The following is a 27,973-nucleotide window of genomic DNA, read 5'->3' on the forward strand; positions in this document are numbered from 1 at the left end:
CTGTTCAAGTCTTTTTCCCATTTTGTAATTGGGTTGGCTGTCTTTTTGTTGTTGAGTTGAACAATCTCTTTACAAATTCTGGATACTAAACCTTTATCTGATATGTCGTTTCCAAATATTGTCTCCCATTGTGTAGGCTGTCTTTTTACTTTCTTGATGAAGTTCTTTGATGCACAAAATTGTTTAATTTTGAGGAGCTCCCATTTATTTATTTCTTTCTTCAGTGCTCTTGCTTTAGGTTTAAGGTCCATAAAACCGCCTCCAGTTATAAGATTCATAAGATATCTCTCTACATTTTCCTATCCCTACATTTTTCTAACTGTTTTATGGTCTTAGACCTAATGTTTAGATCTTTGATGCATTTTGAGTTAACTTTTGTATAGGGTGTGAGATACGGGGCCTCTTTCATTCTTTTGGATATGGATGTCCAGTTCTCCAGGCACCATTTATTGAAGAGACTGTTCTGTCCCAGGTGAGTTGGCTTGACTGCCTTATCAAAGATCAAATGTCCATAGATGAGAGGGTCTATATCTGAACACTCTATTTGATTCCATTGGTCGATATATCTATCTTTATGCCAGTACCATGCTGTTTTGACCACTGTGGCTTCATAATATGCCTTAAAGTCAGGCAGCGCGAGACCTCCAGCTTCGTTTTTTTTTTTTTTTAATGGAAAGAAAAAAAAAAAAGAAATTAACACAACATTTAGAAATCATACCGTTCTACATATGCACTCAGTAATTCTTAACATCATCACATAGATGCATGATCATCGTTTCTTAGTACATTTGGATCGGTTTAGATGAACTAGCAACACAACAGAAAAAGATATAAAATGTTAATATAAAGAAAAGAAATAAAAGTAGTAATAATAGTAAAAAACAACAACAAACAAACAAACAAACAAGCCAACAGAAACAAAAAAAACCCTATAGCTCAGATGCAGCTTCATTCAGTGTTTTAACATGATTACTTTACAATTAGGTATTATTGTGCTGTCCATTTTTGAGTTTTTGTATCCAGTCCTGTTGCACAGTCTGTATCCCTTCAGCTTCAATTACCCATTTTCTTACCCTGTTTCTAACTCCTACTGAACTCTGTTACCAATGACATATTTCAAGTTTATTCTCGAATGTCCGTTCACATCAGTGGGACCATACAGTATTTGTCCTTTATTTTTTGGCTGGATTCACTCAGCATAATATTCTCTAGGTCCATCCATGTTATTACATGGTTCATAAGTTTATCTTGTCTTAAAGCTGCATAATATTCCATCGTATGTATATACCACAGTTTGTTTAGCCATTCTTCTGTTGATGGAGATTTTGGCTGTTTCCATCTCTTTGCAATTGTAAATAACGCTGCTATAAACATTGGTGTGCAAATGTCCGTTTGTGTCTTTGCCCTTAAGTCCTTTGAGTAGATACCTAGCAACGGTATTGCCGGGTCGTATGGCAATTCTATATTCAGCTTTTTGAGGAACCGCCAAACTGCCTTCCACAGTGGTTGCACCCTTTGACATTCCCACCAACAGTGGATAAGTGTGCCTCTTTCTCCGCATCCTCTCGAGCACTTGTCATTTTCTGTTTTGTTGATAATGGCCATTCTGGTGGGTGTGAGATGATATCTCATTGTGGTTTTGATTTGCATTTCTCTAATGGCCAGGGACATTGAGCATCTCTTCATGTGCCTCTTGGCCATTCGTATTTCTTCTTCTGGTAGGTGTCTGTTCAAGTCTTTTTCCCATTTTGTAATTGGGTTGGCTGTCTTTTTGTTGTTGAGTTGAACAATCTCTTTATAAATTCTGGATACTAGACCTTTATCTGATATGTCGTTTCCAAATATTGTCTCCCATTGTGTAGGCTGTCTTTTTACTTTCTTGATGAAGTTCTTTGATGCACAAAAGTGTTTAATTTTGAGGAGCTCCCATTTATTTATTTCCTTCTTCAGTGCTCTTGCTTTAGGTTTAAGGTCCATAAAACTGCCTCCAGTTGTAAGATTCGTAAGATATCTCCCTACAGTTTCCTCTAACTGTTTTATGGTCTTAGACCTAATGTTTTGATCTTTGATCCATTTTGAGTTAATTTTTGTATAAGGTGTGAGATACAGGTCTTCTTTCATATTTTTACTTATGGATATCCAGTTCTCTAGGCACCATTTATTGAAGAGACTGTTCTGTCCCCCAGGTGAGTTGGCTTGACAGCCTTATCCAAGATCAAATGTCCATAGATGAGAGGGTCTATATCTGAGCACTCTATTCGATTCCATTGGTCGATATATCTATCTTTATGCCAGTACCATGCTGTTTTGACCACTGTGGCTTCATAATATGCCTTAAAGTCCGGCATCGCTAGACCTCCAGCTACGTTTTTTTTCCTCAGGATGTTTTTAGCAATTCGGGACAACCTGCCCTTCCAGATAAATTTGCTTATTGGTTTTTCTAATTCTGAAAAATAAGTTGTTGGGATTTTGATTGGTATTGCATTGAATCTGTAGATGAGTTTAGGTAGGATTGACATCTTAATTATATTTAGTCTTCCAATCCATGAACACGGTATGCCCTTCCATCTATTTAGGTCTTCTGTGATTTCTTTTAGCAGTTTTTTGTAGTTTTCTTTGTATAGGTCTTTTGTCTCTTTAGTTAAATTTATTCCTAAGTATTTTGTTCTTTTAGTTGCAATTGTAAATGGAATTCGTTTCCTGATTTCCCCCTTAGCTTGTTCGTTGCTAGTGTATAGAAACACTACAGATTTTTGAATGTTGATCTTGTAACCTGCTACTTTGCTGTACTCATTTATTAGCTCTAGTAGTTTTGCTGCGGATTTTTCAGGGTTTTCAACGTATATAGTATCATATCATATCAGAAGCAAACAGAGTTTTACTTCTTCCTTTCCAATTTTGATGCCTTGTATTTCTTTTTCTTGTCTAATCGCTCTGGCTAGAACCTCCAACACAATGTTGAATAATAGTGGTGATAGTGGACATCCTTGTCTTGTTCCTGATCTTAGGGGGAAAGTTTTCAATTTTTCCCCATTGAGGATGATATTAACTGTGGGTTTTTCATATATTCCCTCTATCATTTTAAGGAAGTTCCCTTGTATTCCTATCTTTTGAAATGTTTTCAACAGGAAAGGATGTTCAATCTTGTCAAATGCCTTCTCTGCATCAATTGAGATGATCATGTGATTTTTCTGCTTTGATTTGTTGATATGGTGTATTACATTAATTGATTTTCTTATGTTGAACCATCCTTGCATACCTGGGATGAATCCTACTTGGTCATGATGTATAATTCTTTTAATGTGTTGTTGGATACGATTTGCTAGAATTTTATTGAGGATTTTTGCATCTATGTTCATTAGAGAGATTGGTCTGTAGTTTTCTTTTTTTGTAATATCTCTGCCTGGTTTTGGTATGAGGGTGATGTTGGCTTCATAGAATGAATTAGGTAGTTTTCCCTCCTCTTCGATTTTTTTGAAGAGTTTGAGGAGAGTTGGTACTAATTCTTTCTGGAATGTTTGAAAGAATTCACAAGTGAAGCCGTCTGGTCCTGGACTTTTCTTTTTAGGAAGCTTTTGAATGACTAATTCAATTTCTTTACTTGTGATTGGTTTGTTGAGGTCATCTATTTCTTCTTGAGTCAAAGTTGGTTGTTCATGCCTTTCTAGGAACTTGTCCATTTCATCTAAATTGTTGTATTTATTAGCGTAAAGTTGTTCATAGTATCCTGTTATTACCTCCTTTATTTCTGTGAGGTCAGTAGTTATGTCTCCTCTTCCATTTCTGATCTTATTTATTTGCATCCTCTCTCTTCTTCTTTTTGTCAATCTTGCTAAGGGCCCATTAATCTTGTTGATTTTCTTATAGAACCAACTTCTGGTCTTATTGATTTTCTCTATTGTTTTCATGTTTTCAATTTCATTTATTTCTGCTCTAATTTTTGTTATCTTACCTTTTGCTTGCTTTGGGATTAGTTTGCTGTTCTTTCTCCAGTTCTTCCAAGTGGACAGTTAATTCCTGCATTTTTGCCTTTTCTTCTTTTCTGATATAGGCATTTAGGGCAATAAATTTCCCTCTTAGCACTGCCTTTGCTGCGTCCCATAAGTTTTGAAATGTTGTGTTTTCATTTTCATTCGCCTCAAGGTATTTGCTAATTTCTCTTGCAATTTCTTCTTTGACCCAGTCGTTGTTTAAGAGTGTGTTGTTGAGCCTCCACGTATTTGTGAATTTTCTGGCACTCCACCTATTATTGATTTCCAACTTCATTCCTTTATGATCCGAGAAAGTGTTGTGTATGATTTCAATCTTTTTAAATTTGTTAAGACTTGCTTTGTGACCCATCATATGGTCTATCTTTGAGAATGATCCATGAGCACTTGAGAAAAAGTTGTATCCTGCTGTTGTGGGACGTAATGTCCTATAAATGTCTGTTAAGTCTAGCTCTTTTATTGTAATATTCAAATTCTCTATTTCTTTATTGATCCTCTGTCTAGATATTCTGTCCGCTGACGAGAGGGGGGAATTAAAGTCTCCAACTATTATGGTAGATGTGTCTATTTCCCTTTTCAGTGTTTGCAGTGTATTCCTCACGTATTTTGGGGCTTTCTCGTTCGGTGCATAAATATTTATGATTGTTACGTCTTCTTGTTGAATTGTTCCTTTTATTAGTAGATAGTGTCCTTCTTTGTCTCTTTTAACTGTTTTACATTTGAAGTCTAATTTGTTGGATATTAGTATAGCTACTCCTGCCCTTTTCTGGTTGTTATTTGCATGAAATATCTTTTCCCAACGTTTCACTTTCAACCTATGTTTATCTTTGCGTCTAAGATGTGTTTCCTGTAGACAGCATATAGAAGGATCCTGTTTTTTAATCCATTCTGCCAGTCTATGTCTTTTGATTGGGGAATTCAGTCCATTAACATTTAGTGTTATTACTGTTTGGGTAATACTTTCCTCTACCATTTTGCCTTTTGTATTATATATATCATATCTGATTTTCCTTCTTTCTACACTCTTCTCCATACCTCTCTCTTCTGTCTTTTTGTATCTGAGTGTAGTGCTCCCTTTAGTATTTCTTACAGAGCTGGTCTCTTGGTCACAAATTCTCTCAGTGACTTTTTGTCTGAGAATGTTTTAATTTCTCCATCATTTTTGAAGGATAATTTTGCTGGATATAGGAGTCTTGGTTGGCAGTTTTTCTCTTTTAGTAATTTAAATATATCATCCCACTGTCTTCTAGCTTCCATGGTTTCTGCTGAGAAATCTACACATAGTCTTATTGGGTTTCCCTTGTATGTGATGGATTGTTTTTGTCTTGCTGCTTTCAAGATCCTCTCTTTCTCTTTGACCTCTGACATTCTAACTAGTAAGTGTCTTGGAGAACGCCTATTTGCGTCTAATCTCTTTGGGGTGCGCTGCACTTCTTTCATTTATAATTTTAGATCTTTCATAAGAGTTGGGAAATTTTCAGTGATAATTTCTTCCATTAGTTTTTCTCCTCCTTTTCCCTTCTCTTCTCCTTCTGGGTCACCCACAACATGTATATTTGTGCGGTTCATATTGTCCTTGAGTTCCCTGATACCCTGTTCAAATGTTTCCATTCTTTTCCCGATAGTTTCTGCTTCGTTTTGGAATTCAGATGTTCCATCCTCCAAATCACTAATTCTATCTTCTGTCTCTTTAATTCTATCATTGTAAGTATCCATTGTTTTTTCCATCTTTTCTGCTTTATCCTTCACTTCCATAAGTTCTGTGATTTGTTTTTTCAGATTTTCTATTTCTTCTTTTAGTTCAGCCCATGTCTTCTTCATGTCCTCCCTTAATTTATCGATTTCCTTTTTGAAGAGGTTTTCCATTTCTGTTCGTATATTCAGCATTAGTTGTCTCTGCTCTTGTATCGCATTTGAACTATTGATTTGTTCCTTTGACTGGGCTATATTCTCAATCTTCTGAGCGTGGACCGTTATCTTCTGCTGCTGGCGTCTGGGCATTTTGTCAGATTTCCCTGGGTGTCGGACCCAACAAGGTTGTAAGATTTTTCTGTGAAATCTCTGGGTTCTGTTTTTCTTATTCTGCCCAGTAAGTGGCGCTCGTGGCACACGTTTGTCTCACGTGTTTGGAAGGGATCCGCCCGGTCACCGTTCTCCGCGGCCTGGGGATTTCCGATCCAATTCTCTCAGTTTGTTCGGGGGGTCGCGCGTGGTGTGGGCGTCAGCCGCCGCGGCTTGAGGGGACCCTGTGACTCCTTTATTAATTTCCCTATTGGTGTTTGGTTGGACCCAGTCCCTGCCACTGTCGGAAATTCCCTTCTCTCCCTGGAGGGGTATCAGTCGCCGCCCGCAGCGGGCCCGGGGAATTCGCCGCCGGACCTGGACGCCGCCCGTGGGTGTGGGCCACCGGGGCTTGGGTAGCCCTCTGATCCGAGACTCGTAGCCGGTCCATTAAGCGGCCCGCAAAAGAGGGGCGCCGGCTGCCGCGGCTTGGGAAACTTGCCTCTCCGGGACTCTCAGCCGGCCCGGGAAGGAGGGAGGGAGGAGCTCCGGCCGCCACAGCTGCTGCTGCTCGGGTAGTCGCGCGCCACTCGGGGATCTCACCGCAGCCGAGTCTCGCAGTCAGACTAGCCAGTCCAGACTGGGGTACGCTGTGTATCCATTCCCTGCCGTGGCCCCGGGAGCTGTTCTGCACTGTTTCTGTTCACCTAGTATTTGCTCTGGAGGAGGAACTGAGATGCACGTACCTTACTAAGCCGCCATCTTGTCCCCCTCCCTAGAATTGACTTCTTAATAGCATTCAACCTTCTTACCCATGAGCATGGAATGTGTTTAATCTATTCAGGTCATTTTAAAATTTGTTTTTGGCTATGTTTTATAGTTTTCTGAGTACAAGTCCTTGACATCCCTGGTTAGGTTTATTCCTAGATACCTGATTCTTTTGGTTGCCATTTTGAATGGAATTTTTTCCTTAATTGTCTTCTCAGATCATTGCTTGTGTATAGAAATATTACTGATTTTTTTTACATTAATCTCTTATGCCACCACTTTGCTGAATTTGTTTATTAACTCAGGTAGCTTTGTTGTAGATTTCTCAGGGTTTTCTATGTGTAGGGTCATATCATCTGCAAATAATGAAAATTTTATTTCTTCTTTTCCTATTTGGATACCTTTTATTTATTTCTCCTGTCTAATTGCTCCAGCTAGGACTTCTAGTACAATGTTGGATAATAGCAGTGACGATGGGCATCCCTGTCTTGTTCCCAAACTTAAGGGGAAGGCTTTCAGTCTCTCACCATTAAATATGATGCTGACTATGGGTTTTTCATATATGCCCTTTATGATATTGAGAAAGTTTCCTTCAATTCCCACCTTTTGAAGTGTTTTTAATCAGGAAAGGGCTGGATTTTGTTGAATGCTTTTTCAGCATCGATTGCTATCATGTGATTTTTCCCTTTTGATTTGTTAATGTGGTGAATTTCGTAGCTTGATTTCCTTGTGTTGAACCACCCTTGCATTCCTGGTATAAACCCCACTTGATTATGATATATAATTCTTTTAATGAGTCATTGGATACGATTTGCTAAGACTTTTTGTTAAGAATTTTTGCATTTATGTTCATTAGGAATATTGGTCTGTAGTTTTCCTTTCTTGTAGCCTCTTTATAATGGTTTTGGTATTAGAATGATGTTAGCTTCATAAAATGAGTTAGGTAGTGTTCCTTTTTCCTCAATTTTCTGTAAGAGTTTGAACACAATTTGTGTTAGTTCTCTGAATGTTTGATAACATTCCCCTGTGAAGATGTCTTGTCTTGGGCTTTCTTTTGTGGAAAGATTTTTGGTGGTTGATTTAATCTCTTTATTTGTAGTTGGTTCATTAGAATCTTCCATTTCATCTCAAGTCAGTATAGGTAGTTTGTGTGTTTCTAGGAATTTTTCCATTTCATCAAAATTGTCTAGTTTGTTGGCATATCGTTCATAGCATTCTCTTACAAATTTTAAAAATTTCTTCATGATCCATGGTAATGACCCCCCCTCTCATTTCTGATTTTGTTTATTTGTGTCCTCTTTTTTTCTTTGTAGTCTAGCTAGGGGTCCATCAGTTTAATTGATTTTCTCAAAGAATCAACTTTTGGTTTTGTTGATTCTTTCTATTGTTTTATTGTTCTCTAGCTTGTTTATTCCTGCTTTAATCTTTGTTATTTCTCTTCTTTTATTTACTTTTAGGTTAGTTTCCTATTCTTTCTCTAAATTCTCCAGGTGAACAGTTAAGTCCTCAAGTTTTGCTCAGTCTTGGTTTTTAATATAGGCATTTAGTACAATAAATTTTTTGTCAGCATGCTTTTGCCGCATCCCATAAGTTTTGATATAGTCTATTCTCATAATCATTCATCTCCAGATATTTACTGATTTCTCTAGCAATTTCTTTTTTGACCTACTGATTATTTAAGAGTGTGTTGTTGATAATCTTGGGGAGGTTGTCTCTCTAAGTTTCAGGATTTATCTGACCTAGGAACCCTCTAGGAATTACATGTTTCATCTCTCTATCCTTTAATGTGGACATTCCTTCTCAACATATGAAGGTCAGAACAAGCATTGCCCAAAGATCCCTATAGATTGGGAGAAGAATTAAAGGAGAAGGAGGAGGTGTAACAGAGAAAATGGGATTTAACAAAGAAGTATGGCTGCTGAATTGTTATATTAATATTGCTTCTAGCCTCTAGTGTTTTGGAGCAGCGAGAAGGAAAAATCTGAGATGGTGGAATGGTAGCCCATACAAACTCTTCACTTCTTGTTGAAGTGTGCTTTGAAAATTATTGCTTTTTTCTTTGTTTTGTATATGTTATATTTTATAATAAAGCAACATTAAAAACAAGTTTGTTGTTTAACCTCCATATATTTGTGAAAGCTCTGGCTCTTGGTAATTATTACTTTCTAGCTTCATTCCCTTATGGACAGAGAAAGTGCTTTGGATAATTTAAATCCTATTAAATTTATAAAGAAGCAGTTTGTGTCCCAGTATATGATCTGTCCTGGAGAATGTTCCATGTGTGATAGAGAAGAATGTATATCCTGGTGTTTTGGGGTGTAAAGATCTATATATGTCTATTAAGTTTAACTCATTTATCCCATTGTTTGCATTTTCTATTTCTTTGTTGATCCTGTCTGGTTGGTCTATGTATAGTGGAGAGTGGTGTATTGAAGTCTCCCTTATTATTATCTCTAGCTTTCTTCAGTTTTGCCAATGCTTATCTCGTGTACTTTGGAGCTCCTTGATTGGGAGTGTAAACATTTATGATCGTTATTTCCTCTTGGTGAATTGTCCATTTTATTAATATCTAGTGTCCTTCTTTGTCTTATGACGTCTTTACATTTAAAATCTATTTTATCGATATTAGTATAGTTACTCCTGCTTTCTTTTGGTCAAAGCTTGCATAGAAGATCTTTTTCCATCCTTTCAATCTTATTGTGTCCTTGGGTCTAAGAATTGTCTCTTGTAAACAGCATATAGATGTATTGTATCTTTAATCCATTCTGCCAATCTGTCTTTTAATTGCGAGTTTAATCCATTTACCATCAGAGTAATTACTGTAAAAGCAGTTCTTGACATTACCATCTTGGACTTTAGTTTTTTTGTTTGTTTGTTTGTTTGCATGGGGAGGAATTGAACCCCGGTCTCCGGCATAGCAGGCAAGAATTCTGCCTCTGAGCCACTGTTGCACCACCCTATCCTTTAGTTTTTATTTGTCAGATCTATATGTTCTTTTCCTTCTCCCTCTTTTTATCCTTTAAATTACTGCTACTGATATTCCTGAATTCTGTGCCCTCCTCTAGATCCCTCTCCTATCTTTTTTTTCAGCTGACAGGACTCCCTTAAATATTTCTGGTAGGACATGTATCTTGTTGACTAGTTCTCTCAGTCTTTGTCTTGGAAGATTTTAATATTTTCCTCAATTATGTAGGACAGCTTGGCTGGATAAAGAATTCTTGGCTGGAAGCCTTTCTCGTTCAGAATCTTAATATATCATACTACTTCCTTCTTGCTTCCATGGTGCCTATTGAGTAGTCCAAACTCAGTGTTTTCCCTTGTATTAGTAGGCATTTCTTCTCATGCTGCTTTCAGGGCTCTCTGTTTCTCTTCAACATTTGACTGTTTGATGTGTCTTAGAGTAGGCCTATTTGGATTTATTCTATTTAATAGGGTTCATTGGACCTTTTTGATTTGAATATTTTTGTCTTTTATAAGGGTTGGGAAGTTTTCCCTAATTCTATCTTCAACTACCTTTCCCAGCCCTTTACTCTTCTCTTCTTCCTTCTGGGACACCAATGATTTTTATATTTTTGCACCTCTTGTCCATCATTTCTCTAAGATCCAGTTCCATTTTTTCCATCAGTCTTGTCCTGTGTTCTTTTGTGCACTCTAGTTCAATTGTTCTGTCTTCTAACTCACTTATTCTTCCTTCTGCTTCTTCTAACCTGCTATAGTATGCCTCTAGTATATTTCTAATTTGATCTACTTGGTCTTTCATCTTTGTGAGATCTGCCATTATTCTATTTAATCTTTTGAATTCTTTTTTTTTTCCTGTTCTAGTGTCTTCCTTATATCCTCTATTTCTTTATAAATATTCTTGAGTAGTTGTTCAATATTCTGTGTCCCCTCTGGAGTTTTGATTTGGTTGTTTGGCTGGGCCATTTCTGCTGGGATCTTCACATGCTTTGTGATTTTCTGATGCGTTGGGGCACTTGATTATATTAATAAGATTATTTTGCAAGTTGGTTTCCTTCACTTGTAAAAAGTTTTGTATTTACTTGGTTTTGTGCTGAAAGTTTCTTTTTGCACTTGGTTTGTCAGTTATTGCATGCTAAACCAAGACCTAGATCTCATGTAGGGAGTACAGTTCAACTTGAGGGTCTGTTGAAAGCTATGCTGGTGTGCACGGTTACTTCAGTGGCAAAACATCCACCTTCTACCTGGGAGACCTGGTTTTGATTCCCTACTCATGCACCCAACAAAAAAAAGAAAAATTAAAATAAGATAGTAATATAATAAAAATATGAAAAAACAACAGCAGCAGCAGCAGCAACAAAAGACACACCTCATCAGTAGTAGACCCCAAAGTCAGAAGAAGACACCTGAAGATATATTGGTAATGAACTCAGATAGGTGCCCACAGAATGGAGAAAAAATTAAATTAATTAATTAATTAAAACATAAAATAAAAAGCTAATGAAAATATATTTAGAAATAATACTACTAATAAAAAATATATAAAGAAATTATATATTTTTAAAAGATGGGAAAAAGAAAAAAAAAACCTAGGGAGAGAGGGAGTTAGCATGCCTGCACTTACAGCTTCCCCCGAGGCTCCTCTTCCCTCAGGCCTGCCCCTCTGCGAATATATACTTGGCAGCTGGAAGAGGATGTGCTTGGCCAAAGGGGAGGGGGCGAGGGGGGCTGGAGGGGAGTCGGCAGAGGGACGATCAGTCTTTGCTTGTAGGATGCGGTGAGCACATCAGCTCTTGGGGGGTCAGCCTGCCTGCAGCACCTGGCGCCCAGTGGATTGGTAACACACCTAGCCGGCCAGGATGGCTATTCTCTGCATCCAGCCAAGCAACTGCTCCCAGCACTTGGGGGTGCCACCTTTGTAGTGGATGATCAGGTCCACCTCTGGGCTCCCCTCAGGCAATTCCAACTGTAGACCCCGTGGCAAAGTTCCCTGAGACAGCAGCTGGGGCATGCTGGAGTAGAGGGATGGTCAGTTCTCTCCAATCTGCACCTCCCCTCGAGCCATAGCCCACCCCCGGTGGGGATCAAGGTCGATTCATCCTGTCCCCCTCTCCCCATCCCGGTCCTCCTCTCTTCTCTCCAAAAACATCCAGGAGACCCTTTTTGATTACTCATATCCTGGGACCACAGTCGCAGTCATTTTCTCATTGTCCCCTATCTTGTTCCACCGCGCAGAAGTGAACTCCTTGCTTCTGTCATCTTCCCGGAAGTCCGTCCCACCTCAGAAGTATGTTTTTTGTTCTTTTTCCTCAAAAGCTTCCAGAAGGATTAAGATGCAGTCTTGACTCATGTTAGAATTCAAACAAAAGCTGCTCTGCCTCTTTGGGTAGTGCTTCTCACAGCAATTGCAGCCATCTTTCTGTGGCCAGCTGTGCAGGTCACTTTATGAGCATGTGCCATTTCTTCCCCCAGGTGGCTGGGAAGGACAGGCCATGTTTAAATTATCCTTCCGAAAAGGAGGTGCCATCCAGTTTTCCCAGTTGATGATGAAAGCTGCCTCTGCTGGTGAGTGATGTTGATAAAGATATTAAGCACTTTGGGCTTTTGAGGCCTGTGGAATTGAGGTAGGACTGTTAACCAGTCAAGGTTTTCTGGCCTCTGTGATCAGGCAGTTGGCACTTGCACAGATATTCAGCTTGCATTTCCTGAGCCTACCTACTATGTGCCAAATACCATACAACATGCAGGGAACGCAAATATTCATACTCTACAGTCTCTCCCTGCTCTGAAGGAGCTTTCAGTCTGGTGGGAGCTTATAGTCAGATACGCAGACAACTAGTTATACCTGATAGTTCTTTGTCCATTTGAACGCTGCTCTCATATGTCCATTGAGTGGGTTCTTTTTCCGATCAGGTAGCCCAAGTTGCCATAGCTATCCTTCCTCTGGTATGGCATTTTGTCTTCCCTCCTCTCTGGCAATGAAATAGGTTTAGTCCCAGTCTTCCATGAGAGAGGGATACAAGTACTAGCCAGCCCTATAGCACCAATCTAATAGATGTACCAAATAGCTCTTTCACACATAGAATAAAAATAAACCTTTTCTGATATGTTTTTGTTCAGTCTAGCTTCACTCCTCTCTCACCTTTTATTGTCTGGTCAAAATGGATGTCTTTTGTGCCTCATTCTCACTCTTCACACTTCTTGTTCTTCTTGGAATGCTTTTCATACATTTCCCTTGTCTTCTACCCCTAATGGCACTGAACTTGCCTAGCACCTTTTTCATGTATCAGCATAAGTATCACTTCATTAGAGAAGCTACCTCTATCCCTCCAAGTTAGTCTAAATCTCCCTGTAATTTAATGTCTTTTTTCCTCACTAAAATGAAAAGCCTGATAGGGTAGTAGTCATATTTCTTTTATTCATCACTAACTTCCTACTGCCTAGCATAGTTCCAGAAATTTGATAAACACTCAAATATTCACTGCCTGACTAGAAAAAGTGATGTTACATATCCATTTTTATGTATTATTTTGAAAAACGTATATACATATTTAAGTGCAATGATACATTAAACCCTTAAGTACCCATTGCCCAGCTTTAGTAGTTATTAATTCATGGGTATCTTGTTTTATCTGTATCCATTCCCACTTACCCACTCCCCATATTATTTTAAAGTAAATTAAGCTTTATTTAGTATGGTAATGTTTTGTTAAATCACAGACCACTTTGAGAATCTGATGAAAGTTATGTATGCTTTCTTCAAAAGAAAATACTGATGAAATTTTGCTTATAATTTGTGTGATAAGAGAGAATTTCTGGAGATTCTAGGTTAAATCCCCCTCTAAATACACACAAATTGTGGTTTTAATCCCCAAAGTTTACCAAGATAATAGTAATAATAAAAAAGGAAATTCTTGATATTCTTGTTTGTGAAAATAAATGTAAAAACCTATAGGAAAAATGATAGAATGGTATGTGAAAAAAAGTCCATTTTGACCAAATGGAATGCTTACCTGAATGTAAAGCTAGTATAACAATATAAAAAATACCATTTTGGAACCTGGCAAGAATTAGCCTCATGTGTTTGTTCATTTTCTCAATCATTTATTCACTAATTTACTCTGATCATCAAATCTTTATGACCTCAGCTCCATCCATTGTGTTAGATATTAGAGATACAGAACAGATGTCCCCCACCTCTGAGGAGCTAACTATCCAGTAGAGACAGACACCCATATGTGAATATATTATCATACTTACAATAAAGTCAAGGACAAAGTGTTGGGGACACCCAGAAGGATGGAGTAAAGTTTTTTACTTAGAAGACTAAATGGATCATGATGCTAAAAACCAAGGGTAAGAATATGAGACAAACTAAGCTGGAGAGGAAAAGAGTTCAATTTTAGACTTAATAATACTAGCTAACATTTATTGAATGCTTACCATATGCTGGCAGTGTTCCAGGGCTTGGCATGTGTTAATTTATTTAATCCTCATTCTGTTGTTTAAAGCTGAGGAAACTGAGTCAAAAGGTTATATAATCTACAGTTAATAATGATGGTAATGGACTTGGAATCCTAAATCTCCTCTTCTCTCTCTTTTAACTTTATTTGGAAAAAAATTCAGATCTGTAGAAAGGTTTTAAGAATATTACAGAGAACTCCCATGATCCTTCATCTAGACTTAACCATTGTAACCATTTTCCCACATTTAATTTATCTTACTCTTGTTTTGTTTCTGTTGAACTATTTGGGAGTAAGTTATGTAGATCATTACCTTCATTCCTAAATACTTGAGATTACTTAGATCTCCTAAGAACAAGGACAGTCTCTTATAAAACCTCACTGTACTTATCAAATTCAGCAAAGTTAACAATTATACAGTATTATTATTTAATATATGTTTTTTCAAATTCAAATGATTATCCCATTACTGTTTCTAATAGTACCTTTTTTTCCCAATGCAGGATCTAAATTCCAGGTCATGGATTGAATTTGATTGTTATAGTTGTTTAGTGTTCTTTAATCTGGAATATATTCAGCCTTTTTTGTCTGTGTGAATTGATATTTTTAAGAGTACAGGCTTATTGTTTTGTAGAATGCCCCTCAATTTGGGTTTGTCTGTTTCCTCATGATTATATTCAGGGCATGCATTTTGACAGGATTGCTACATAATGTGATGTGTTCTTTTGAGTCTACACACTGAACCTTTCCACTCTGAAGTGTGAGGTACATGAGGATGGAAGAAACCACTGGACATGCAGACTCATGTAGGAGGTGAGCTGCATGAGGAGACTGATCCTCCGTCTTTGAGGGGTGGGCAGAAGAGGAATGATCTGCAAAGAAGTTTCAGATGGGCTGGACTGAAAGGGAAGAGGAGAATCCAATGAGTTTATCATTCCAGAAGTCAAGGGAGGAGAAAATTTCAAGCAATAGTGGGTGTTTATCCATGTCAGCTGCTACAAAGATGTTTGATAAAATGATGACTGAAAGGTGTGTATGGTATGTGGAAATCAGAGTTTGTTGGTAGTCTCAGAGAGAAGTTTCAGCAAAGTGCTGAGGAGAAAGGTTGTAGAGGAGCCAGATTACAGGAGGGTGAGAAGCAGGAACATTGGTTACCTTTAGTTTAACAGTGCAAGGAGAGTAAGGCCAGGGGATGTACAAACTGTACCCATTCGACAGCTGCTGGTGGTCCTAGATGGCAGACAACATCTGGAGGCTCAACTCTGGGAACAGGGTGTCCCAGCAGATAGAATTCGTATAGCAATGGGGAATCCAGGGTCAGGGGACACTTGGTAGTACAGTCCTTCTTCACCACGGATGTCTGGGAAATTCAGAACATTTTCACTCAGGACAATTACATACTTTAAATAACTCTTATTTAAACTGACAGTACTGAAGGGGGGTTCTTTTTAGGATTATGGGCTAGGGATTAGGTGACTTTAATTAGGAGACTTTGTGCTGTCATCCAGATTTACTTCTTGACCTGCAAAGTTAAAGTCAGAGTCCAAACAGTTACACCACCACTTGGAAAAAATTTAGGCCCTTATATGAACTTGATCCAATGTTTGGAACAGCTCTGGGTCTGATTATATTGTGGCTAGTATGAGAACCTCCCCTCCTCTCCTCCCCTGCCGCTCCCTGGCAAGAGTCAGGGTTATGAAAGGACCATCCTTAAGGTCCTTGAAGTTACCTACCTATCTTGCTTCATTATCTGATTCCTTCAGCAGGAGAGTCTTTCCCCCTCTTTTGACAAAAAATGTTGATTTGTTAGGACTCTTTGATTCATGCTTTTAACAAATATATATTGAGCAGTGCTGTGTGCTAAATGCTGGGTGACACAATTGGGAATACAGCAGTGAACATGAGGGACATGGTCCCTATTTTAATAAACTTATAATCCCGTGAAAGAATCAGATAAAAATAAGCAAATATATCAATGAATAAAATAATTACTACTCGTGGGAAGTTTGTAAAGGAAATTTATATTGAAAAGGAGGGTTTGCCAGTTTCAAACTGTTGTGTACCCCAGAAAAGCCATGTTCGTTTAATATTGCTAGGTGAGATCTTTTTGATTAAGTTGTTTCCATGGAGATGTGACCCACCCAATTGGGGGTGGGACCTTTTGATTAGGTGGTTTCCAAGGAGATGTCGCCACTCATTCAAGGTGGGGTTGTGTACTGGAGTCCTTTAAGAGGTAACCATTTTGAGAAAAGCTTTAGAGTTAACATGGGACCCATTTGAAAATAAAGGAAAATGCCCCTGGAGAAGCTGTTTGAGATGAGAAGCTGGTAGAGAAAGCTAGCCAAAGTCACCATGTGGCTTCCTAGCTGACAGAGAAACCCAAACATCAATAGCCCTTTTTTGGAGTTAAGGGATCTTTTTCTGGATGCCTTAGTTTGGACATCTCTATGGCTTTAGAACTGTAAATTTGCAACTTAGTAAATTCCCTTTTTAAGAGCCATTCCATTTCTGGTTTACTGTAGTCCAGCAGCTTTGGTAAACCAATACAGAGGGCAGTGGATAGGGAAGGCAATTTTAGGTGGATAATGAATTAGCATAATGCTAACTGTTGAAACAGATAAACCAGAAATTATCAGTGGTTTGTGACTAAATATTACCGCTTATTTAAAGGGCGGTCAGTTGTGGGGGGGGGCAGTGGGAAGTTCTGTTCCACATACTCATTCAGGGATCCAACGTCTTTGCCATTTTTAACATGTGGCTTCCATGACCTCTTAGGGCAACAGTAAGAAGCCAGCAGAGAAAGGAAGAAAGTAAAGCTCTCACCTGGGAAGTTTTTATGGGCCAGTCCTAGAAGCAGTATACATCTGTTCATATACCATAGACCCGAACTCAGGGTGGTAGGGTGATATGGCTCATAAAATATGTCCACATCCTAATCCCCAGAACCTGTGCATGTTACTTTATTTGTAATATGGGTCTTTGCAGAAGTAGTTCAGTTAAGGATTTTGAGAATGAGTAGTTTATTCTGGATTATCTGGATGGGCCCTAAATGCCACCATAAGTTTCCTTATGGAGACAGACACACAGAGGGCAGAAACTGATGTGATGATCAAAGCAGAGAGATGTGAAGATACTATACTCCTAGCTTTCAAGATGAAGGAAGGGGCCATAAGCCAAGCAATGTAGCTCCAGGAGCTGGTAGAGGCAAGCAATAGATTGATTCCGTGAGCATCTAGAGAGGCCCTGGCCCTGATGATGATATCTTAGTTTAGGCTCAGTGAAACTGATGTTGGATTTCTAGGTGTATTAGTTAGTGTTCTCTCGAGAAACAAATTCAACAGGAAACATTTGCAAATATAAAATTTATAAAACTCTCTCACGTGACTGCGGGAACGCAGAATCCAAAATCTGCAGGGAAGGCTATGAAGCTGACGATTCCGATGGAGGGTCTGGAAGAACTCTACAGGAGATGCTCACCAGCCAAAGCAGGAAGGGCCTGTCTCTTCTGAATCCTCCTTAAAAGGCTTTCAGTGATCAGATTAAACAATACTCATTGCAGAAGACACTCCCCTTTGGCTGATTACAAATGCAATCAGCTGTGGATGCAGCTGATATGATCATGATTTAATTCTATGAAATGTCCTCATTGCAACAAACAGGCCAGCACTTGCCCAACGAGACAAACAGGTACCACCACTTGGCCCAGTTGACACATGAACCTGACCATGAAGAAGTGGCCCAAATGCCCATGGTCTCCACTCCTGCCACATTACCTTCTCTTTCCCAGACCAGAGCTATGGCCTCTTGGGGAGATCCACAGTGAATTGACTAAGAGAAAACTCGGGCCTGATTTACAGATGGTTCAACATGAACCAGGTACTGCCCTAAAGTGGACAGCTGCAGCACTACAACCCCTTTCTGGGGTGTCCTTGAAGGACAGTGATGAGGGGAAATCCTCCCAGTGGGCAGAATTTTGAGCAGTGCACCTGGTTATTCATTTTGCTTGGAAGGAAAACTGGCCAGATGTGCATTTGTATACTAACTCATGGGCTGTTGCTAATGGTTTGGCTGGATGATCAGGGACTTGGAAAGACCATAATTGGAAAATTGGTGACAAAGAGGTCTGGGGAAGAAGTATGTGGCTAGACCTTTCTAAGTGGGCTAAAAGCATGAAGATATTTGTGTCCCATGTGAATGTGCACCAGAGGGTGACTTCAGTAGAGGAAGGTTTTAATAATCATTGCCCAGTGAGCTCATGAACAAAGTGATCGTGGTGGTAGGGATGGAGGTTATGCATGGGCTCAGCAACATGGACTTCCACTCACCAAGGCTGACTTGGCTACAGCCACTGCTGAGTGCTCAATCTGCCAGCAGCAGAGACCCACACTCAGCCCCTGCTATGGCACCATTCCCTGAGGTGACCAGCTAGCTACATGGTAGCAGGTTGATTACATTGGACCACTCCCTTCATGGAAGGGGCAGCGATTTGTTCTAACTGGAATAGACACATACTCTGGATATGGGTTTGCTTTCCCTGCATGCAATGCTTCTGCCAAAACTACCATCCGTGGGCTTATAGAATGCCTTATCCATCGGCTTACAGAATGCCTTATCCATCGTCATGGTATTCCACATAGCATTGCTTCTGATCAAGGAGCACACTTCACAGCAAATGAAGTGTGGGAATGGACACATGCTCATGGAATTCTCTGGTCTTACCGTGTTCCCCATCATCCAGAAGCAGCTGGATTGATAGAATGGTGGAATGGCCTTTTGAAAACTGAATTACAGTGCCAACTAGGTGGCAACACCTTGAAAGGCTGGGGTAATGTTCACCAGAAGCTGTATATGCTCTGAATCAGCGCTGCTATATGGTACTGTTTCTCCCACAGCCAGGATCCATGGGTCCAGGAACCAAGGGGTGGAAATGGGAGTGGTACTACTCACTATTACCCCTAGTGATCCACTAGAAAATTTTTTGCTTCCTGTCTCTGTGATCCTGCGCTCTGCTGGTCTACAGGTTTTAGTTCCAAAACAGGGAGTGCTTCCACCAGGAGAAACAACAATGATTCCATTGAACTGGAATCTAAGACTGCCACCTGGTCACTTTGGGTTACTTATGCCACTGGATCAACAAGCCAAGAAGGGGATTACATTATTGTCTGGGGTGATTGACCCTGACTATCAGAAGGAAGTAGGACTACAACAACATAATGGAGGTAAAGAAGAGTTTTCTTGAAATATAGGAGATCCCCTAGGGCATCTTTTAGTACTACCATGCCCTGTGATTAAAATCAATGGAAAACTGCAACAACGCAATCCAGGCAGGCAGGATTAACAATGGCTCTGAAACTTCAGGAATGAAGGTTTGGGTCACCCCACCAGGCTAAGAACCATGGCCAGCTGAAGTGCTTGCTGAGGGTAAAGGGAACATGGAATGGGTAGTGGAAGAAGGTAGTGATAAATATGAACTTCGACCACGTAATCAGTTACAGAAACAGGGACTGTAATGCTATTTTGTTCATGTTATACTATTTAAATAGTAAGATATTAAGTTTAAGAATGAATAATTACCCAAGGATTTACACCCCATTCTGGAGAGATTTAATGTGTTTTCAGTTATATGCAGGACAGTTGAGTATTGTTAGGTGAAAGAAAAAAATGTGTGTTTTATTATTTTTTATTTATAAATTAGGTATGGTTTAAGGTGATATGTATAGCTGTCAAGTCGGCAAGGGTGGACTGTCATGGTCAGGTTCATGTGTCAACTGGGCCAAATGGTGGTACCTGTTTGTCTCGTTGGGCAAGTGCTGGCCTGTCTGTTGCGATGAGGACATTTCATTGAATTAAATCATGATCATGTCAGCTCCATCTGCAGCTGATTCCATTTGTAATCAGCCGAAGGGGAGTATCTTCTGCAATGAGTAATGCTTAATCTGATCACTGGATGCCTTTTAAGGAGGATTCAGAAGAGACAGGCTCTTTCTGCGTTGACTGGTGAGCCTCTCCTGTGGAGTTCATCCAGACCCTCCATCGGAATTGTCAGCTTCACAGCCTTCCCTGTGGATTTTGGACACTCCCACGGTCATGTGAGACAGTTTTATAAATTTTATATTTGCGAATGTTCCCTGTTGATTCTGTTTCTCTAGAGAACCCTAACTAATACCTTTGGTACTGGAGAATGTGTTGCTGCTGCAGTTTGCAAATACCAGATATGTTAGAACGTTTTTTTTTGGATGGCTATGCTAAGAGGAAAATTTTGGAGGAACTGTGAAGAGAATGATGGAGAAATCCTGGGGTGCTTGAAGAGACTGTTGGTATAAACTAAACCACTGTTAATCTGGACAAAGGGGGACACAAAAGGAAAAAATTGGAGCTTGTGGAGTGAGAACCATGGATGCTTGGGTCTGAAGCCAAGAAACCTCAACCAGGAGAGTGGACCCACCCACATATATGGAGAGGGTAAGTTTACCCTGAAGGGCGAGGATGATTCTCCCATCTCATTGCAGTGGAAGAGTTGGGTGGCCTCAGGCCTTGGAAAAGATATAGCATGCTCCTTGGGGACTGGGGAGAGCCTGGCTGCCACCACATGGAGGGGTTGAGCGTGTGCCCTGGAAATGGCAGAGAGCCCAGGGGTGGCCCTGATACCTGGAGAGAGTGGAGCCGAGAAAAAGGTAGTCTTCTCAGTGTTGCCCGAGTTTGATTAGGAAAGAGGTGGGCCACTGCATAGGCCCTCGGAAAGGGTGGGACTACCACTTTCTAAAGCCGAAGGATGAATGACTTTCAGACTTTGCAATCCAGTGGTGTTTGCTCTGCATGCCTGCTGCAAAGAATGATGTTTGATTTAATTGGCTGGTGCTTAAATGAGAGAGCTCAATGTAGCACAGCCCAAGCAGCTTAGCATACCTCATCTCAGCACTTGCAGCTCAGCACAGGCCTTTGGAGATACAGAAAGAAAACACCCCGGGGAAAGTTGTTGGAACCCAGAGGCCTGGAGAGAAGGCCAGCAGAGATCGTCCTGTGCCTTCCCACATAAGAAAGAACCTCAGATGAAAGTTAGCTGCCTTTCCTCTGAAGAACTAATGAAATAAATCCCCTTTTATTAAAAGCCAATCCGTCTCTGGTGTGTTGCATTCCAGCAGCTAGCGAACTAGAACACTTGGCCTCCAGAACTGTGAGAGAATATTTTGTTGTAGCAGCATAGGAAACTAATACACTCAGTCACAAGTCCACACCTAACTGCAAAAGAATCTGGGGAATACAGTTTAGCTCTGTAGCCAAGAGGTAGAAGAGACAGGTTTGGTGATAAGGTATTTAAGAAATGCCTGACATTTAACCTGAGACCAGAAGGATGCAAAGATTCTACCATGAGCAAAGCATAGCAAAGGTTGTAGTTTAGGCATAGGAACCACCAGCAGATCCAATACCTTCTCAAGTGGGGAAAAGTTTGCTGTGTTAAAGGACAAGTAGTCAGAGCAGCTGAACCATAGCGAGCAAGGGAGGTAGGAGCAGGAGGAGATTATGGAGGAGTGGCAGGGATGAACTCTTACAGGGCCCAGTAGATCATGGGAAGGGATTTTGATTTTATTCCAAATGCAATAAGAAGCTATTAATGAGTTTTAAGCAGGGGAGTAACATGGACATATGTACATTTTTATGAAATTCATCTCTCTGCTATGTGGAGAATGGAGTGGAGAAGGGAAGAAATGGACAGAAGAAGATTAGATAGGAAGTTGTTGCAGGGTCCAAATGAGAGGTAATGATGACTTGGATTAGGGTGGTGTCATGGAGTGAAACGTGATCAGAAGGAAAGTATATTTTTGAGGCAGAACTGAGAATATTTGCTGATAGTGTGGATGTGTGAGATGATAGAAAAAGGTGGATTAAAGAATGACTTCTCAGAGGTTTTTAGCAAGGACAACTAGATGAATGCTGGAGTCAGTTACTGAGACTGGAAAGATGGTTGGAGGATGGGTTAAGTTTTAGACATAGGAAATCCAAGCTGGATACTGAAACAAGCGTGAGTTCTAGAGTAAGAACTGACGTCTAAACCTTGTCACTTTTTATTGAGCATGAACCTCTCTGAATCCCAATTTCTTCATCTGTAAAATGAAAGTACTAAATGCATATCTTGCAGAGTTGTTGTGAAGATAAAATGTGGCCATATTTGTAAAATACCTTAAACAGTGTTTTCCTGTCTGAAGGGATGGCCAAAGTTCACTGTAGATTGCCTTAATGCGGCCCAGTCTTTAGGGTCACACATCTAGTCCTCTCTTATTCTGCTATGGGTTTTGAATATTGGGAAAGAATCAGAAAGACATATTTGAATAAAATCAAAACAGTGTGCTTTAATTCCATTTCCCTATCCCCCTAACTGCCTTGGTTTAGATCTCAGATCTTCCATTTACTATCTGGGTGACCTTGGAAAAGTCACAGAACCTCCTTGCACCTCAGTTTCCTCATCTATAAAATGAGAGTAATAATAGTAAGTACATTATGGAATGGTTATGTGTTTAAATTAGTAAATACATGTTAAGTGCTTAGAACATATCTGGGCCATAGTGAGCACTTGATAAATGTTACCCATTTTTTTTAACTTTTTAAGTTGTTTACTAAAATATATATACAAAGCAAAGAAAGAAAAAAGCAATAGTTTTCAAAGTATTCTTCAATAAGTAGTTACAGGGCAGATCCCATAGCTTGTCATTGGCTACCATACATATCTCAGATTTTTCCTTCTAGCTGCTCCAGAATACAGGAGGCTAGATGGAATAAATAATTTTTTTATCATCACAATCGACTTTTTTGTGAAAAATAACGTATATAAAGAAAAGCAATAAATTTCAGAGCAGAGCACCAGTTGTAGAACAGATTTCAGAGTTTGGTATGTGTTCCAATTCCACAATTTTAGGTTTTTACTTCTAGCTGCTCTAAGATACTGGAGACTAAAAGAAATATCATTTTAATGATTCAGCAATCATAATTGTTTGTTAAACCCTACCTTCTCTGTATAGTTCCATCATCACCTTTGATCTTTCTGTCCCACTCCTTAGGGGTATTTGGGCTATGGCCATTCTAGCTTTCTCATGTTGGAAGGGGCTGTCAATAAAATAGAATAGGGAGATAGAACTAGATGATGTTCTGGGGAGGTTGGGCCCTCTAGGTTTCAGAACTTATGTGGTCAAGGGACTCATCTGGGGGTTGTAGGTTTCTGGAAAGTTATCCTAATGGATGGAACCTTATATATTGCACTAGGCATTCTTTAGGACTGGCTGGAATGGTTTTGGTTGGGGTATGGCAAGTTATGATAGGTAACCATGTCTAACTGAAGCTTGCATAAGAGTGACCTCCAGAGTAGCCTCTCAACTCTATTTTAACTCTCTCAGCCACTGATACTTTATTAGTTACACTTCTTTTCCCCCTTTTTTTAGGATGGAATCTTTGATTCCATGGTGCCAGGGCCAGACTCATCCCTGTGAGTCATCTCCCACGCCGCCAGGAAAACTTTCAGCCCTGGATGTCATATCCCACATATGGGGGAGGGCAATGCTTTCACTTGTAGAGTTAGGCTTAGAGAGAGTAAGGTTACATTTGAGCAACAAATGAAGTCCTCTTGAAGAAATGTTATGTATTTTTATTATTCAAGGATATTGAGTGTTTGTCTTTGGATCTGGGTCCACACTGGTACTAAATGCAGGTTGTATGTCACCCAGAGTTATCTCCACTTATCTGTCACAGGGCTCACTCTGGCTGAGGTTCCTCAGCCTCAAGTAAATCATTAAGAGCTTGGCATTGTTGGAGCTGAGGTTTCCCAAATTCCTCCTTGCCCCATGCTGTTCTTGCAGGGCTAGCTTCATCAAGGTTTTACCATGATGTCCTTACTGGGAATCAAATGTCTCTCCTTCTGAAATGATTTTTCTTCCTTCTCTATCTGACAAATCTATATCCTTCCACTGAGATCCAGGTCAATCGCTATGTTGCCAATCGAGCTTCTTTGCATTTCTCCTGTATCAGTCTGATTTTCCCCTTCACCTGCTGCTGTAGTATATTTTTCATCCTTCTGTTATAGCTCTTACAAAATTGTGTAATAATTTGTTGTTTATATATCTACGTCTCCCCACTATTAGAATGTGAGCTCCTAAAAGAAGGAAGTATGTCTCCTTCATTTCGGTTACAGAATCTAGCACAGTGCCTGCTACCTACAGCTGCCATATCTATGAAGCTTGTTATTGTTGAGTATAGCTTTTAGAGATGAGGAAGCAATGAAAGACATATTTTTATAAATGGAATAGATAAAAAGAACACACTGAACGTGACATTATTAAATACTTGAAAATCAAAGAAAAATAGAGTTAGTCAAGCAAATTGGAAGTTTCAAGACAAAATAAAAACAAAAAAACTCACCAATCATTAGTATTTCCTTTTTTAATACTTGGGACACGCAATTAGGAAATTCCATGAAAAAGATCGCACACAGGGACAAAAGCTTGGGAATTAACACTGGAGAGGTGGTATAGGATGGTGGTGAAAGGGAATCAGCCTCTAGGACTCAGACTCAGTCAGACTGTGTGGGTTCCAATCACAGTGCTAACACTCAGTACCTTTTTTATAACCTTGGTCAAGTTATTTAATTTTCCTGTGTTTAGGTTTCCTCATCTGTTAAATGGGGACAATGTGTACTTGCTAAATGTTAGCTAATATTATTAACGAGGGGATATGGGACTTATTCAAATAAAATGTAAAACCTAAATGGAAAAAGGGTTTTGCTTTTGCCTCAGAAAACTATCATAAAGGTGACAATATGCACAAAGTTAATGTGCTCATGTGATGCAATGCCCATTAAACTCCCAGGGGGGTTTCACTGAACTTGATAAATAGATAGTTAAACTCACCTGGCAAATTAAATACACAATAACACAAGAGGATGGTTTATAAAAGAAAGACAATATCCTCACCCTATCAAGTTTTTAAGCTCTTACAGAAGAATAACTACCAAAATATATATAGAGTGTGGATTAAAATAAAACAAATTATTAGTGAAATTGAATAGAGACCCTAAGATATAAATAAATGGGGACAGAGATCATGGCTGTTGTGACACTTTCCCTGAAGGTAGGGTTTCTCTGGATGCAAGTGCTTGATTCTTGCTGTGCTACTGCTTGATTATATTGGGAGCATTTGCATCACTATTCTGGATGAAATTATGGTAACTGCCTAAGAATTTCCGTTTAAAGTAATTGCACACACTTGGTGCTCTTGTTTTTTGAGCAGTGCTCAACAACAACCAGGTCACATCTTCATCAAAGGGGAGAAAGCACGGTAGGTACTCAAGTGTCAGAACAGTATCAGTATCTTGGCCTCTGACTCCTTCCCCTGTATCCCTACCTCCCAATCCATTTATGTACAATCATCTCTATCTGCAGTATCCTTGCTTTTAGTTTGTGATGAGAATAATCATAATGTATTGACCCATTAAAACTCCAATAACTAATAAACCCTCACAACACTCCTATGTAGTAGTTGTTGTTATCCCAGTTTACAGAATAGGGCAGATATGTGACTTGCCAAAGGCCACAAAACTGATAGATGTTGGATCTCAGATTAGAAACCAGGTCTGCCTGACTCCAAAGCCTAATAGTGTCCTTACTTTTTTCTTTAAAAGACATATTTTGCCAACTTGATAGAATCCTCACTTGAAAATGTTTTCTGAAAAAGTGTTATGATATGTACTCTACTAGATCATGAATAAGCATAGTCAAATGCACACAATCTCTGCCCTCAAAAAGCGTGCAATTAAAAAAAAAGTATGCAATTCAGTACAATGGACACGCATATTTTTTATCTTAGATCCTGGAAGCATTGTCGACCATACATGTAACCCAGTTATTAATACTCTTAATTAGTCACTTGATAGCTGCTGTACATATGTTTGACTTAAAAGAATGAAAAAGTTCTAATCTGTTAAACTTGTCTTCTCAGCTGCCAGAGGAGCTCCACTCAGAAGTATAAATTACTGGTATGGCCCTCCAGGAACGTATGTGGTTGTTTCTGGGCAGGGGAATATGCTGTGCACTCCACAGATGCCTTGTGCAGGTAAGGTATGGCTGGGAGTTTCTTCCTGGTAGCTGGAAAGTATACCGGGATCCCAAAGATCTGTTCACTGAAGATTTGCCTACAAATCTGCTGAAGGAGAAGCAGGAGAGGTTTAGGAGATTGGAAAATGGTCAACTCCATGACTTTGTTTCTAGATCGACACTCAGTGGCAAGTCAGCAACTGATAGGGCTTTGATTTCGGTATTTCTTTAACTTTTATGTACAAACATGAAGCATACCTGGGCAACTCCCATTAGTGGGAAGAGTCACTTCCAGCTTACAGCCTTTTTTAGTTTCCTTGGTTGCTGCAGCAAATACCATGCAATGGTTGGTGTGGTAGTTAGGTTCAGGTGTCAAGTTGGCCAGGTGAACGTGCCTAGTTCTGTTGCTGTGGGGATGAGCCAATGGTGTGTGAAGCTCATCTCTGGCTGATTACATCTGCAGTCGGCTAGGAGGCGTGCCTGCTGCAATGAATGACGTTTGACTTAATTGGCTGGTGCTTAAATGAGAGAGCTCAATGTAGCACAGCCAAAGCAGCTCAGCATATCTCATCTTGGCACTTGCAGCTCAGCCCAGACCTTTGGAGATGCAGGAAGGAATCACCCCAGGGAAAGTTGTTGGAACCCAGAGGCCTGGAGAGAAGGCCAGCGGAGATCGCCTGTACCTTCCCATGTAAGAAAGAATCTGTTGAAAGTTAGCTGCCTTTCCTCTGAAGAACTGTAACTAAATAAATCCCCTTTTATTAAAAGCCAATCCATCTCTGGTGTGTTGCATTCCAGCAGCTAGCAAACTAGAACAGTTGGCTTAAACAATGGGAATTTATTGGTTCACAGTTTTGAGGCTAGGAAAAGTCCGAATCAGGGTTTCATCAAGGTGATGCTTTCTTCCTGAAGACTGGTACTCTGTCAGTGATACTTGGTCCTTGGCTCCTCTGTCACATGGCAATGCATATGGCAGCCTCTCTTGGCCTCTCCCTTCTCTTCTTGTTCCACTGACCTTCAGCTCCTGCTTCCTGTGACTTTCTTTTTCTCTGAATTTCATTCTGCTAATAAAGGACTCCAATAGTAGGATTAAGACCCATCCTGATGGAGTTGGACCACACTTTTAACTGAAGTAGCCTCATCAAAAGGTCATAATTACAATCCACAGAAATGAAATTAAGTTTAAAAACATGTTTTTTCTGGGGTACATGGTGCCATACCACCACCAGTCTGAGGAGAAAGCTTATGCTCTTTCCTGCTTCCTCCTACTCCTTTTACACAAGCATAAGCTATCTTACCTCTCTTCAGCCTCATGGAGGAACTTAAGTTCTGGGCTTCATGGCCTGAAATCTTTTAACAGTTACCCTGTACAGTTCTGAAATTGATTGATGATTCTCAAATGTGGCCCACTACCTACTGGTGGGCTGCAAGTAGTCTCTTAATGAGTTGTCATCAGACCCCAAAATGCCCTTTCTTGGGTTCTTACCACAGCATGATGTATATGTCCATTTTAGATTTGTTACTACTTCTTTGTACCCTTGATAGTTAACCTTAGTTTTTAAATGTTATTAAAATCTAATGTCCATAATCTAAAGTAAGGATTGCTAAGTTTTTAAAATTAAACATTTTATTTCAAGACAATTGAAGGATCACATGCAGTTGTTAGAAATAATAGCAATCTCTTGTACCTTTTACCCAATATCTCACAATGGTAACATCT

The 27,973-nt window shown here is 39.7% G+C and overlaps 1 protein-coding gene across 9 annotated transcripts in view; it reads left to right on the top strand.

Moving 5' to 3' along the window:
* The window catches only part of WBP2NL (WBP2 N-terminal like), a 116,862-nt gene that overhangs the window by 45,948 nt on the left and 42,941 nt on the right, over positions 1 to 27,973 (top strand). For 6 of the 9 annotated variants that reach the window (XR_013179328.1, XR_013179326.1, XR_013179329.1 and 3 more), the window contains exons 4-5: positions 12,189 to 12,281; positions 26,159 to 26,272. Coding sequence is in view for 1 of the 9 variants with exons in the window: in XM_077169028.1 (XP_077025143.1) it covers positions 12,189 to 12,281; positions 26,159 to 26,272; positions 26,839 to 26,944 (313 nt within the window). In the remaining 8 variants the exon portion in view is untranslated. Of the gene's footprint in view, positions 1 to 12,188; positions 12,282 to 26,158; positions 26,273 to 26,838; positions 26,945 to 27,973 lie in introns of all 9 variants that reach the window. The other 3 variants (XM_077169028.1, XR_013179331.1, XR_013179330.1) reach the window with 3 other exon arrangements.

This window comes from Tamandua tetradactyla, chromosome 7, assembly GCF_023851605.1.
Source record: "Tamandua tetradactyla isolate mTamTet1 chromosome 7, mTamTet1.pri, whole genome shotgun sequence".
NCBI classification, from domain to species: domain Eukaryota; kingdom Metazoa; phylum Chordata; class Mammalia; order Pilosa; family Myrmecophagidae; genus Tamandua; species Tamandua tetradactyla.